General features: G+C 42.8%; 1 protein-coding gene across 1 annotated transcript in view; it reads right to left on the bottom strand.

The window, feature by feature from the left end:
• Positions 1–2142: 2142 nt before the first annotated feature.
• Positions 2143–16034, bottom strand: part of CEP192 (centrosomal protein 192) — a 206933-nt gene continuing 193041 nt past the window's right edge. Inside the window, 1 exon segment of the mRNA XM_068237131.1 lies at positions 2143–4412. Within this exon segment, the coding sequence (XP_068093232.1) occupies positions 4277–4412 (136 nt within the window). The 3' untranslated portion in view covers positions 2143–4276.

Raw genomic sequence — 16034 nt, forward strand, 5'->3', positions numbered from 1 at the left:
GTGGTTAAAAACAGTTTTAAAAAGTTTGTTTGTAAACAAACAAATTGGCCACCAAAACAGGAAGTAGGTTGATGTACAGTATGTCCACACACAGAAAAATACATCCATACACAAGCAGGCTGTATACAGCATTCCTTTTGAATCTCAAGAGATCATTTGTGTGTTTCTTTCCCCCATGCACTGAAGTTTCAGGCTGCTCTTTTCTTCCTGCAAACAGCTTTGCCCTTGTTTGTAATTCCTCAGTATGTGAAAGCCCAGCCAGCTCAGAGGATTTATCCAGCTTGTAAAAGATAAGAGAGAAGCTGCTCTAATCCTAAATAACACACAGGCAGTGTGCATAGAGGGGCCAGGAAGGGTGAGTTCATAGCAGAACCACAACACTGAAGAACTTGGCAGCCTTCCAGACACAGGCCGACAAGTCTGACAGGGGAAAGATACATTGATTTATTACAGAGACAGTGATAGTATAAAGTGCTGCAGTTAGCCAGAACACATTAGAATAGCTTTTGGAACTTGGATGATAAAAAACAGGATGCAATTTTTGTTACGGAGTCTCTTTAAGAGATAGAACTTTTCTTTTTCTAGGGGATAGATTTTTTTTTTTGCAAGGTTTACAGTATAAGCATTATTGCAATGGTTACTTTACACCATAATAGTAGACATTTAGGGCTCTTGCACACTACATGCGATTTAGATTTTGACACGATTTTACATGCAATTCTGATTTGCGATTTTTAATCGGTACTGTATGCTGAGATTTTTAGCAACCAGAGAAAATCAAAATGGTATATTGTAATCTGAAAATTGATTCGCAAATCGGATTTGCAGTGTGCAGGGGGCCTTACATTATGTGAATACAGCAGACAAACTGCTTAATTAGCGTGCCAATTCCATTGGACTGTATGGTTTTTATAGCAGGTTAATAAATTACGTTTTTATATTTTTTATATATAAATTTGTGTTTACTTCCTTTTGCGGTCCTCAAAAAAAAGCAGGTTTTTTCCATTTATTTTCAGTTTAAAAGTTAAATCTTTCTTTATGACCAACATTTATACTACAAAAGAAATATGTTCTGTATACATGGTCACTAAGGGTTAATCATCATCTGCATTTAATCTGTCAACCAATCAACACCTCTTATAAAAATAATTTTGTCGTGAAAAAAAAACCCCTTCAGATCTCTATTAACCCTTTCCTTGCCAAGCACATACTAGTTACGTTTTGGCAAGCAAGGGCTCCAACTGCCAACAACGTTCCTTGTATTTTTGTTGGTATTTTGTCCTGCAGGAAGCAGTGGAAAGGGGTGCCAACATTATTCCTCCCTCTCCCTGGCCGCTGCTCCTGCTCTGCAGTGAAGCACAGGAATGGGTCCTCCTGTGCTTCCTGCAGAGCGGAGCAGCGGTCGGTGTGTAATTACTCGACCGGATCGCTCGCTCCATGCCATGTGTCCCTTGCCGGCAGCAGTCTCTCCTCTCTTCTTCCCGTTTCCCTGTATGACACGTGATTACTACAAGTCATACATCGAGTGGCCAGAGAGGAGCCTGCTGCCGGCAGGGACACCGCATGAAGCGATGAGCCACAGGATGGGGGCCCATAAAGAGGGAGGATGATGATGTCGGCCACCCTCTCCGCAGTGGCACCTATAACTGCTACCTATACTGGCTGTACCTATATCTGGTAACCTGTACTGGTGGCACCCTAAACCTGGCTACCCATACTGGCTTTACCTATACCTGGCTACCTGTATTGGTGGGCACCTATACCTGACTACCTGTACTGGGGGCATCTATTCCTGGCCACACCTATATCTGGTAGCACCTATTCCAGGCTACCTGTACTGGCGGGCACCCGTCCTATGCGCAAGTGTATCGAGGAGAAATACCTGTCCTGCGTGCAAGTGTATCAAGGAGAAATGCCTGTACTGTTTGCAAGTGTACCTAGGAGAAACAATACGTTCTAAAAAGCAAACGCACACTAAATAGAGTTCCTTTTTTTTATTTTGCATCTGCACTTTGTTGTTAATTGGTGGTAAAAATATCACTTTTTCAGAAGTGCCTCACATTCTGTGAAGTACTGGAAGTTAAACCATTAAACCAAATGGGCTCAGACCAAGATTAAAAATGATGAGAAATACATTTCTAGTTTAATTTTCCAAATTTTATTACAAGATTTATATAAATATAGAAAGCTTTACACATTTTCTAAAACTGAGAATACAGTACAAGTCAGCCAGAGAGGCACGATGATGGAGACCTTTGGATGGAGTTATTGCACATACATCTTAAATACATACACACAGCATAGGAGAAAAAGAGCAGCTGAATTTATGGAGTCACACTTTCCTTAACAGATTCATTCATAAAATACACCACCGACTTGTACCTCTAGGGAATTTATTTTTCTTATTGAAAAGGAGACAACATTTAAACAGAAATACCACTTCTAAATTTATGCAGTGACAACTAAGCTACCTACACAAAAGTATTACTGAGCAGTTATATAAGTCTTAATACACAACATTATTTTTTCCCCTCAGATCGACGGATCAATTTCCAATGATCCGATTGAGAAAGGGATCAATTCTGTGCAGTACGGAAGCAGATTGGACATGCTGGAAATTAAAGATAGATCCCTTGATCTGATGTGAAAATTGCATGGTGTGCATACAGCATGCTGGATGAATACAACATATGTATTGGCACTACAAATATAATTTGTAAAAATAATGCAGAGGACATTTAAATTACCTAATCTGCTTGCATCCAAACCAGTACGCTTCCTGTTACTTTTTTTTTATTAAATGACCACTATTGCAAAAAATGTAAAATACATGTAAACACCTACAAATAAGTAGTACGGTACATTTCTTCCATAGTAAAATGATCTATAAATCACTTTTCTTCTAAGTTGATATCACTTACAGTAGGTAGTAGAGATCTCACAGAAGCAACAGGTTTTCGACTAGTCCATCTTTTCTTGGCCTTTATTCTTTATAGAGACACTTCCTGAAAAGGATCTATACAAAGATGCTGACTAGCCTCCCTGCTTTCTGCACACTTTTTTGGAAGATGGACAGAGCAAATGCCATTCACCAAGTGCTTTTGAAAATAAATAAAAAAAAACCCTGAGAATCCCCAATAAGGAGATGGGCTAGTCCAAAACCTGTCTGTTCTGTTAGATTTCTACTACCTACTGTAAGTCATTGCAACATCGGAGATACGGTAAGCAATTTATGGCCAATTTTACTCTGGAAGAAACACTTCTTAAAGGGAAGGTCCAGGATGATTACCTGGGGATTCCTCCAGCCCCTGGCACTCGCCACAACTCTGGTGGCTCCCGGTCCCGTCTGGCACCTTGCCAGGTCGGCATATACTTGTGCTTCAGCATGCAGCTCACGGAATTGCACGGACGTCATTTGGACTGTACTGCGCAAGCACAGAACTACTGCATCTGCGCAGTACAGTCCAGATGACGTCAGCGCGACTACGTAAGACGCACGCTGAAGCGCAAGTAGACCTCTTGTACCGGAGGGGACCCCGGGCCACCGGCAAGGAGCAGAGCTGCAGCGAGGGCACAGGACGGCTGCAAGGGGCTGGAGGAAGCCCGAGGTAAGTAGATTTTTGTTTAACCACCTTTGGCACTCTCTAACTTTGTGTTTACTTGTATTTTATATTTCACGATTTACATGTTAGGGGTCCTTTAACTCCTGTTTACCGCCCTTATAGTTCCACTGACCATTTACGGTGGGGCAGATGGCTCTAAAGAAAGAGCAAACACCTGCTAAGGATGTCTGGAAACAAGCAGGACATATAGGGCAGGGAAGCATGCCACAACCCAATACAAAGGAAGAAGGGGGGGGGAGGGGGGTTATAGACTGGATAATCTAAAAAGAGGATAGTGTCCCGTTTTTTATTCTGTCTAGATTTTCTTATCTTTAAGTGGAGTTTAATTAAACAATTAAAAGGGTATTCAACTGCTCTAAAGTACAAAGTATGTACAGTATTACCAAAAGTGCATTACTTTAGCTTAGACCATAAACAGTTTTACAATGAAAATTCATATGGGCCGATACAGCAAAGCAACGCAGTTTAACGCAAAGTGCAGTAATTACCTAAACCCAATTGGAATTCCATACACAGGAGTTGAAATTAACTTAGAAATGTTACTGCACTTAATACACGACTCTTATTGCTTTACTAAGCCCCCTAGTGTCCAGTACTCTGATGAGAGGAAATGCTGGTTAGCAGGAGCACTGCATTGATCTACGAAGCAGGACTCAGCTCTTGGCCAGTGCTTCACCAACAAGTTGAATACAAATATCTCCGGCGTCTGTCTGAACAACCAGGCTGCCTTCGAAAGTGCCCACGCTGGATGGCTTGAATGTCACGGGTAAGTGGAGATAGTGTTGAGCTCTAAAATAAATAAATAAAATTCATATAAGCCAAGCTGAATGCTATTACATCTGATAGGGCACACAATTTTAAAAGCTGTGGGAGCCACTTTATTCTCAATACCATGTACTTCCTCCACCTTCTCTGGGTGCACTCTAGGATAGGCTGATACGGCCCCCAACTAGATGCCTTTATACTGTGGAAATCTCTCCTCCAGGGAATTCTCGTCTCTTTCCCTTGCTCCCCCCCCCCCCCCCTCTTTTCTCCTTTCTACTTTTTCCTTTCATCTCTTTCTATTTCACCTTTTTCTTTTTTTCTTATTTACAGTGTTCAAGGTAATGATCCCTCACTACTGTGCCCTTTTATAGATGCTAAGGGCTACTGAGTTTTGTGAGGGAATGTAACTTTCTATAAGCGTATTTACATCTATCTGATTTAATACTGGTGGATGGGATGGGATCGAGTCTTGTCCTCTATGTTAGAAGGGCGCTTCTTGGTGGCGGGCTTGATCCTATTCTATCTGAATTGTTACTAATACGAGTGAGTTGCTCCTTTTGGGAGTGACCTGTGGCACAATGCCATATACTGGGACTGTATCTATGTCTGCAATATTGATGTGCCTGGTGTTATATACTTATAAAACATATGATACACTTGTTGTATTTGTTAAAACTATACATAAAAAATTGATTGAAAACAAAATTAATATAAGCTTTTGCCAAACTAATGCTGGACATTTGTACATGCCCAAAAGTGAAAAGCAGTTTATTCACTCACACTTGCGTTGAAGTGGCAAACTGAGTGAAAACTGACCAGATCGACCGGTGATCAGATCAGTTTTCACAGATCAGTTTCCATTCCGCTGCTTCTATTCCGTTTCCCCACATGCCCCTGAAGACCCCCACCCCTAAAGTGTATTTTTCTTTTTTTAGAATGTTCTGTTTCTTCACTAGTGTGAAGAAACATTCCATTTGCTCATTGGCCGCCCAATGCATTGCTTCAGCTTCTGTTCCGATCGGCTCAGCGGTCAGGAAAACCTGCTGCAGAACCACAGTTGCGATCCGTTCAACGGATCTGTTCTAACAGATCAGTTCTGCACGAACGGACGGATGTGAACCGATCCATTCGCATCCATTCTGCGATCAGACTGTTTTTTACCACCAGTGTGAATCGTAAAGAAGGAGAGGACCCCAACTTAGCCTTGTTAACATCGTTTAACGTCGTTTATTACGCCATATATGCGCGGTGAATTTAATAGTAGGAAGTTGTTGCTGTTGAGGTAGTTTTGGGGGAGGTTGTGCCCAAAGTAGAGATGCTAGTGAAACTGGTAGCATGCTAATTGCCTCTATAAGGCCCCATTTTGTATGGACTTTTAGACTAGACCATTCAGGTAACTGCCGCAGATGAGCAGCATAGTAGAAGCGAATATGTGGTAGTCCAAGGCCACCCTGTTCCCTAGGTGAAAGGAGTATAGTTTTATGGACTCTTGGGGCCATGTGCAACTTACTTTTTCACCTGAGTTTTCTCCTAGGAGATAATTTTTCATTTTCAATTTAAAATAACTTCCCAGCACTTTTCAACTAAATAAGTACCAAAAAGTAGTTGGAAAGGTGCTATCACATTTATTTTGAGTAATTTGTTGCTTTCTGGTGGTTTACAAGGCATTTAATGACAAGTTTAAAAATATCAACTTGGAGAAAACGAAGGAGGAAAAGTGAATTGCATATGGGCCCAGGTCTTTTATGATTCCAAACAAACTTGTGAAAGGCAGTTTGTAGGGCCTTAAGTTGAGAAGAAGAAACCAGAACTGGGAGTCTCAAATCTAATAAACGAGGTAAAACAATCTTCAAGACGTAGATTTGGCCTAGCCAGGAAATCTTATAAGATGTCCATTTATGCAAATCCTACAAGATTCTTTGTATAAGAGGTGGAAAATTATATTTATATAGAGTATTGTAGGAGGGAGTGAGATAGATTCCTAGATATTTTATAGAGCGAGTTTGCCATTTATAAGGAAAGCTTGATTTTAAAGAGGTAAGAAGGTTGGGAGGGATCTTTATGGGCAGAGCCTCAGTCTTGTCTTGATTCAATTTGAATCCAGATAAAGATTTGTATAAACTTAGGATGTCATGTAGGGCTGGAAGAGAAATAAGGGGATCTACAATAGTTAATAGGCTGTCATCTGCAAACAGGGATATTTTGAATTAATGTTTACCTTGGGAAACCCCTTTTATGTTGGCGTTTTGCCTAATGGCTGTAGCTAATGGTTCAATACTAATGTCAAAGAGGAGAAAGAGGGCAGCCCTGTCTTGTACCATTACCTATAGAGAATGAAGTGTGTGGGGCAAAAGGAAGTTTGATTGAGGCTGTTGGAGAGGAGTAGAGAAATCTAATTAGGTGGAGGAAGGGGCCTGTAAATCCCTGGTGTCCCATAACTGAGTAAAAAGGACCAGTGTAATTGATCAAAGGCCTTCTCTGCATCTAAACTAAGAAGCAGAGAAGGCCTATTGGATCTGTTCATTAGAGAAATTGGGTCAATAGCTCTGCGAGTGTTGTCTCCTGCTTGGCGGGCCATAATAAAACCCACCTGGTCGTGGTTTATGAGTCTGAGTAATATGGGATTAAGACGGTTGGCTATTGTTTTTGTGTTCATTTTTAAGTCAGAATGGAGAAGGGAGATGGGTCGATAGCTATGGGGTAGTTGGGGATCCTTGCCTTCTTTATGGATGGCTGTGATAAGGGAGTTTAGGATAGAATTAGGTGGGCTCTCACCTTTCATGATTTTATTGGGCAGGGTTACTAAGAAAAGTGTGAAGACTGATTGGAAAGGTTTATAATATGAATAAGGTAGACCATCTGGCCCTGGAGATTTGGATGATGGTCGTTTTTTGAGAACCTCTAGTGTCTCAGCAGGGGTTATAGGAGCATTTAAAGTAGACTGGTCTTCATCCGTTAATTTAGGAAGATCGAGCTGCTCTAGAAAAGATGATACCTTTTCTGCATATTGTGGATTGTAGGAAGGTTGTAGTAGACTATACAGTTGCTCATAGAAAGAGGTAAAAATGGTGGCTATTTTGGCCGGATCGTAATGCGTAACACCCTGGGTGTCTTTCATCGAGTATATTGTCTGTTGAGAGCTCTGCGGATTAAGTTTTAGAGCCAGTATGGTGTGTGGCTTATTACCTCTTTCAAAGAATAACTGCCTAGTCCATTTTAACCTCTTCTCCAGTTGAGAGGATTGGAGAGTGCGTATATCCAGTTTAAGCTGTTGGATATCTGAAAAGTGTTCTTGTGTCGGTTGTTGTTTATAGACAGTAAGTGCCTTTGCAAGTGATATGTTAAGTTCTGTAAAAATTTTTAGAGCGTTTTTTCCTAGAACCCTGTGCTATAAAATAACCTCTTATAAAAGTTTTATGAGATTCCCAGACTAGGCCAAAAGATGACAGAATCAACATGTCTCAAAGAAAGAACGCAGTTCTTCTAGGCAGTTTATAATGAGCGTTTGATCTCTCAGTAAAGATTCATTTAGCCTCCAATGTAATAGTTTATGTGGGTTGGATAACCAGTTTAATTCTACTATAACTGCTTGATGATTTGACTAAGCTGTGGGGATTATGGTGGAGTCTATTAAAATGGGCAGGAGTGGGGCTTTAATGAAGAAATAGTCAATACGTGAGTGAGAGGCGTGGGGGGGGGGGGGGCGGGTAGTGGGAGTAGAATGCAAAGTCTGTTGCTGTTGGGTTAACTACCCTCCATAAGTCTATTAGTTTATTAGTCTTAAGGGAAGTTGTGGAAGATAGTTTACTTCTGTCCCTAGTAGAGGAAAAGGCTAAGTTGAAGTCCCCTCCTAGGATAAGGGCCTGTACACACTGCTGCGCTTGCGCTGCGTTTTTAAAAACGCATGCGTTTTTAAAATCGCAAGGTCTCTTGAAAAAGAATGAAAATCGTGACTTGTCCACACTGGTGCGATGCGTTTTTAGAAAAACGCAATCGCAGTGCCTGCTGCGCTTTTTTAAGCGCAGCGCTTTTGCGTTTTTGCCTGCGTTTTTCAGAAGTCAGTATCCCAGAAAACTGAAATTTCCTGATTCCTGTTGAAATGTAAACTAGAAAAAAAAACAAAGGATTCTTTAGCCAATCAGCAATTACAAGAAAAACGCAAACGCATCAAAAACGCATACGATGCGTTTTTAAAACTACATGCACTTGCGATTTTAAAAAGGCATGCGCTTGCGATTTTGCTTGCGTTTTTCAGTGTGTACAGGCCCTTATAGTGCCTCTAGCATTCTTTTGGAGTTTGGAAAGAAAGGAGGATAGAAAGGGGATTTGTTGTACATTAGGAACAGACATTTGCTAATTTAACTGATTTATCGGCAAGGGACCCTAGTAATATCAAATAATGTCCTTTATCATCACGTATGATTTTATTTGTAAGGGCATATCTTTTTTACATAAAATTGCTACCCCAGCACGTTTTTTAGGTCCAGAGGCAAGGTATATATTAGTATAAGGTCTGTTATTGAGTCGTATTGAGTTCTGAGCAGTTAGACGTGTCTCTTGTAAAAAGGCCAGGTCTGCGTCAAGCCTCCGTAAATCCCTCAAAAGAGACTTTTTTGCGGGGCATTAAAGGCCTTTAACATTCAGTTTATATAGTTTAACCATTTTCTAGAGAGCAGATGTCAGCATTAAAAGGATTGGTAACCTTTTGAGGTAGGATACAAATAATGTAAGAGTATAGAAAGAGAAAAATAAACAAACAAATGTTGAACAGATAAAATACCTTCATGAGAACAGTTTTAAACCTATAATAGCCACTGCTTAAACTGTGGCAACATAAAAGTACAACCAAAAGTGATTGTAAAAAAGCAAAAGCAAACTGCCTGAGTATGGCTGGTCCTCGGAGGGGCCAGTCAAACTTATTGGTAGTCATCCGGAGGTACATGTGAGCATCCAAGAGTAGCCTCCCAGAGCCCAGAGTCCCGCATCTATTTAAACACAAACATGAGACCAGTATATAACCTAGGATAACATTATGCAATGCTATATAGTAGCTTTTTATGCATCATAAAACAAGTATGATACTATGGTATAATTAGCCTTCCAATAGATTAGAGTCAGCGTGGGAGAGCATCCATATCTTCTGATCTGCCAGGATAGGTAAGGCTGCGGATTAGGGTTTTGGCCCAATCAGATACATGGCGTATTTTTCGTGGCGGAGATCTGGCAGAGGGAGAGAGAGCATGCTGAGAAGACATATTCGAGGGTGGGCCAGAGGCCCATTTGTTTCAGAAAGAGGGGGAGCGTCGTCTATGTCAGTAAGCGAATATTGGAGACCTTGTCTGTTCACTATTAGACGGAACGGGAATCCCCACTTATACAGAATCTTTGCCTCAGTTAAAAGCTGGGTGACAGGTCGGAGGACCCTCCTCTTGGTTAAAGTGATAAGAGACAAGTCATTGAAAATAGAAAGTCCATCCCCTTTAAAAGAAACTTTAGGTGTGTTGCGGAGGGCTCGCATTAAAGCCTCTTCTGCTTCATAATAATGTAGCCTGATTATGACATCTTTGGGGCGACGTGCTGTCTGTCTTTCTCCCAGGGACCTATGAGCTCGGTGCATGCACCAAAATTCCTCTAGCTGATCAGGCACGATTGACTGACATAGCTCACGAAGATGGGGTATCAGTAAGTCTGGAGTGACTGACATGGACATGCCTTTAATTCTGATGTTATGTCTCTTGTCTCTATTTTCACTGTCCTCCTGCACAGCTCTTATGGCTTTCATATCATTCTGCATGATACGCTGCTCATCTTCAACCTCCTGCTATTTGATGGTCATGGTCTCTATTTTTTCCTCAAGTGTATTGGTACGCTCCCCTAGTGATGTAATGTCCCCTTTAAGATCCCTGATAGCAGAAAGTATTACCTGCTGCAGGGAGTCATGGAGAGATCTAGAATGTCTGTTCAGCGTTACCTCTAGCATAGAGGCTGCCAGCAGAGTCTCATCTGGTGGTTGAGGAGAGGAGCTAGGTTGCTGCCGATGCACGGTCTGGAGTGCAGGGACAGCGCCGGAGGGATCAGCGTGATCGGCGCCATCTTGGATTGGAGACGGGCAGACAACCTGATCCATGGTCCCTGTTTGCGGGGTCGTCTTGGAGCTGGATTTGGCTGCCATCCGGTCGGGTGAGTGCTCGGGGTCTGGTCTCTGTGACCGCTGCGCTGAAGAAGCGGAGATGTATCTTATAGCTGCAGAATCAGTGCGGGGTTGGGCCGGAGCTCTGACTAAGCGGCCATCCTGGATCCGCCGCGCATGCGCCTTAATTTTTTTTGAATGCATTTCCGACAACCTTTCATACATTGCAGTTTTAAAAGCTAGGTTTATAAATAATGAGCTAAGGCATCTTTCAATATACAGCCAGTTCCATTCACCTCATTTAAGGAGGAAGATAACGGAAGATGAACTATTCTACTCAAGCGAAAAACTTCACGGCCTCAACTTAAAACTTGGAATTCTGATCAACGCACAATCATGACCATCTTTAAATGTAGCAGTGTTTTTCTTTGTTGATTGAATTTAAGATCACACCCTTTTAACATTTGAGAACTATGAAAAAGTGGGTGCTCCATCAGCGCTCTACCCCAGTGTAGCACGAGCACGAGAGTTTAAATTCTGCAGTAAAAAAGTCTCTGATAAACAAGAACAAAAACCACATACATGTTAACTGATAAATGGGACCCATGGTTTCTGAACTGCATTGTAAAAAAGAAAAAGAAAAAAAAGACAACTTTACTTACGGTAACGTCTTTTCCGGTAGTCAGGAGGACAGCACCCCTGGATGAGACTTGTCTCCCTCCCCACCGTGGACAGAAACTGCAAAAGAAGAATTTGCATAAGCGACAGGCAGCTTGCTATATAAGCTACTTACTTGCTGCTATACTTCAGTTAATATAAAAGATAATACGGACATTAATAATGCTTATACAAACCTCTGATACTCTCCCCAAAAAGGGCGGGTTGTAGGGGTGCTGTCCTCCTGACTACCGGAAAAGACGTTACCGTAAGTAAAGTTGTCTTTCCCGGATCGTCACTCGGACAGCACCCCTGGATGAGACGATATACTAGAGATCAGGCTTAGGGTGGGACCACTGCTTGCAGAACTTTCCTTCCAAAGGATAAATCTGTGCCTGCAGATACATTAAGTCGATAATGTTTCACAAACGTGTTATGACTCGACCATGTTGCAGCTCTGCATATCTGATCAATAGAGGCCCCTGCCCTCTCTGCCCATGATGTAGAGATACCTCTTGTAGAATGAGCCCTGACAGAAGAAGTTAACGTCTTCCCTTGCACCTGGTATGCTGATACAATTGCTTGCTTGATCCAGCGTGCTAAGGTTGTCTTAGAAGCCTTAGGCCCGGTTCACACTTGCGGTGGCCCTCCGGAATCGCCGTGCCGGAGCCGCACCGCCTGCAGAACGGACGGAACGGACGCACGGCATAGCAATTAAAGCCTATGCGTCCGTTCACATGGGTCCGTTCTGCAGAACCGGAGCCGGACCGGATCCGGGCCGGATCCGGACTCCGGCCTCCGTTCCAACATGCGCTATTTTTTCATCCGGCCCCTCCGGCAGCCGTATCCGGGGCGGAGCCGGACTGCACCATCCGGCCAATACAAACCAATGGGAACCGGAGGCCGCACAACACACTGGCTGAGAAATCCGGATGTTCTACCCCACTTCCTATGCGGATTGTTGCGGCGATATTGGCTGGGGACACGTGGGCAAGCATTTTGGAGTGGAGCAGCACAGCTGGATCCGGATCCGGAGATGTTGGCAGCATGTCGCAGGTGGAGGTGAGTGCTAAACAGCAGAGGGCCTGATTCCACAGGTCCCCCTTCTGCTGACCTCCCAGACCCCAACATTTTTTTTTTTTTTTTTTACGTGACTTTGCCAAACGAATCCGGATCGCATCCTGATTACCACCTGATGCAACCTGACCGGATCCGGATCGGATCCGGATCAGAACCGTACGGTTCCGATCCGGATCCGGTCCGGATCCGGTCAGGTCATCCGGTCCGTTTGGCAAACAACCGCTAATGTGAACCGGGCCTTATTTCCTCTTGACCTGCCTGCAAAAAGGACAAAAATGCGTCTGACTTTCTCCAAGAGTTAGTCCTTTCCAAATAATGTAATAGACATCTTCTTACGTCTAGAGAATGTAGTCTCTTCTTTATCATTTGTGGGATTCTCACAAAATGACGGAATATAAATTTCTTGGTTTCTGTGAAATGAGGAAACAACTTTAGGAAGGAATGCTGCATCCGGGCGTAATGTTACTCTATCTTCTGAAATAACACAATACGGCTCCTTTATGGATAAAGCTTGTAGCTCCCCTATCCTTCTTGCAGTAGTAATGGCTAGAAGAAATATGGTTTTTAATGTTAGGAATTTGTCAGAGACCTGAAATAAAGGTTCAAATGGAGACTCGCATAGACCCTGTAAGACCGTATTGAGATCCCAAGCAGGTACTCTTGATCGTATAGATGGTTTTAGTCTTCTCAGTGCCTGAAAAAACCGAACTATATAATCTTCCTGTGCTAACTTTCTTTCCAGAAAAACACTCAGGGCTGATACCTGAACCTTCAGAGTACTAACACTGAGGCCCTTCTTATAGCCACATTGTAAAAACTCCAAAACTGAACTAAGTGATCTATTGTTAAAAGATAGGTTTGCACACCAGTCCTGATTATTGTCATGACTATTATTAGTATTGAACTGTTCCTGAATGCCAGCAGGAACACTAACTGATGACCGTGGTCTGTCACTAACGTGGGTCAGACCCACACCATTACTGTAATTCCAACTGTTTGTGTTGTGTTGTACGTCTTGTCTCCCTATACTATGCCTATGCCATGTGTACCACAAATAATTCCGAGTACAGCTCCGCTGTACTTGGCGAAATAAATTCTGATTCTGATTCTTAAAGACTCTCCATGCCTTCTGGTAGATTCCCCGAGTTACCTTTTTCCTACTATTGAGTAATGTCTCTGCCAGATCATCCGAGAAGCCCTTGGACTTTAGTATTTCCCACTCAGGTTCCAGGCTGATAGATGAAGTAGACTCAGATCTGGATGCAACACTGGGCCCTGGGACAACAGGTCCTGTATCAGTGGGAGTACTATTGGTTCTGATATCGCTAGAGACTGAAGTAATGTGAACCATGGACGTTTGGGCCACATTGGAGCAATCAATATGAGTCTCGCCTTGTCCTGAATGATCTTCTTCAATACTCTTGAAAGTAATGGAATTGGAGGAAAAGCATAAATCATCATACCCTCCCAACTGATTGTGAACGCATCCACCGCCCAAGGTGAATCCTCCTGGTATAGGGCACAAAATTTCCGACATTTTGAGTTTTCTCCTGGCGAATAAATCCAGTTCTGGGCATCCCCACTGTGAAATTATCATCTGAAAGACCTTCTGGTTGAGTGACCACTCGTTCTGGTCCAGCCTCTCCCTGCTTAGATAATCCGCCACCTGGTTCGATGTCCCCTTTAGGTGACGTGCGTGTAGAGACTCGATATTGCTTTCTGACCAAAACATAATCTTTGATGTCTGCTTCCATAACATCTGACTTCTCGTGCCTTCCTGTCTGTTTAAGAATGCCACAATTGCCCTGTTGTCGGTCTTTATAGTTACATGCGATCCTTTGATTTGATCCTTGAAGTGTAGTAGTGCCATCCATACTGCTTCTAGTTATCTGCTGTTTGATGACCTTGAGCTGATCTGTACAGACCACTGTCCCTGGGCTGGAAGAGCATCCAGGTGTGCTCCCCATCCCCATAAACTGGCATCCGTTGTGATTATCCTTTGTTCCGGGTAATTCCACAAACGACCTGTTGAAAAGTGAACCCGATCCTGCCACCACAACAGAGACACCTTTATGCTGTGAGGAATAGCGATCCTCCTGTCTAACACTGTGAGGCTCCTGTTCCATGATCTGAGTATCCACAACTGTAGTACTCTTGCGTGGAATTGTCCCCACTGTACTGCGGGAAATGAGGCTGTTAGGAGTCCAAGTATTGCCATTGCTTTCCTCAGCGATATTGTTCTTGAGTTCTGAAAGGAAAAACAGCGTTTAGAATGGCAGAAATCTTTCTATCAGGCATGAAGATCTTCTCCTTTCTAGTATCAATGTTAAAACCTAGAAACTCTATGACCTGGGATGGAACAAGGGAACATTTCTCCCAATTAATAAGCCAACCCAACTGCTGGAGATAGTCTAATGTCGATAGTGTCTGTGACCTTACCACTTCAGCTGAAGGGCCCCAAATCAAAAAATCATCTAAATATCCGAGGATATTAATTCCCCTCAGTCTAAGCTCGGCTAAAACCTCGGACATCACCTTGGTAAATAGCCATGGTGCAGAGGAAAGTCCAAAAGGAAGAGCAATAAACTGAAAATGTCTTACCTCTTCCTCCATGAGCACTGCAAATCTTAGATACTGTTGAGATGATGGATGGATGGGCAGGTGAAGGTATGCGTCCTTGAGATCTATGGAAGCAAGAAAATAGTTTCTCTGCAAGAGATGAATCACAGATTTTATATTGTCCATCCTGAATTTTCTGTATTTCACATTTAGATTTAACTTTTTTAGGTTTAGGATAAACCGGTAAGTTCCCTGTGGCTTTTTCACCAGAAACACATGAGAATAGAACCCTTTTCCTCTCTGGCAGCTTGGTACATATCCTATTACCCCCTTCTCCTGTAGGGACCGGACCTCGTTCTGTAATGCCAGACACTTTCTTTGATCTTGGGGTTGTGGAGTAATGCAAAACCTTAGAGGAGGAGGATGACTGAACTCGATCTGGTACCCCTCTGAAATAATCTTTAGCAACCACTGACTTGTGAACTGAGGCTGCCATACTTCTAAAAAGTTTGCAACCCTCCCCCCCACTGGGATCCTGGCGTCATTGCTTATCCTGTCTCTTGGCAGGATTGAAGTTGGGTTTTGACTTCTGCGGTCTATACGGGGTTCAACGTTTACCCTTGGAAGATTTGGAGTCCTGCTCAGATCTGTTAGGGGGACGAAATGGCCGCTTATACTGAAATGGTCTTTTCTTTTCTGGAAAGTTTTTCTTTCTATCGGATGTTCTATCTAGTGTATCATCTAATTTTGATCCAAAAAGCAGCCCCCCTTCACATGGAATACCACACAGTTTTGATCTTGAGGAATTGTCACCATTCCAGGTTTTAACCCATATACCTCTTCTGGCTGAGTTAACTAAGGCAGTCGTTCTGGCCGTAAGTTTTACCGTGTCATCTGAAGCATCTATAATATAATTAGAGGCATTTAAAACTTTAGGAAAATCGTTAAGAATCTCTTCTCGGGGAACACCGGAAGCAATCTTATTCTGCATTTCTAACAGCCATGTCTTCAATGATCTACTCACTGCTGTTGAAGCTACAGCGGGCTTAAATGTCAAGGAAGAGGATTCCCATGCTCTACGCAAAAGATTGTCCATCTTTTTGTCGATTGGATCCTTCAGACTTCCAAAATCCTCAAATAATAAGTCCGTTTTCTTTGACACCCTTGAAAAAGATGGGTCCAACCTAGGCGGAGGACCCCAAAACCCCTGATCCTCTGGA

The sequence above is a fragment of the Hyperolius riggenbachi genome, chromosome 5, assembly GCF_040937935.1.
Source record: "Hyperolius riggenbachi isolate aHypRig1 chromosome 5, aHypRig1.pri, whole genome shotgun sequence".
NCBI classification, from domain to species: Eukaryota; Metazoa; Chordata; class Amphibia; order Anura; family Hyperoliidae; genus Hyperolius; species Hyperolius riggenbachi.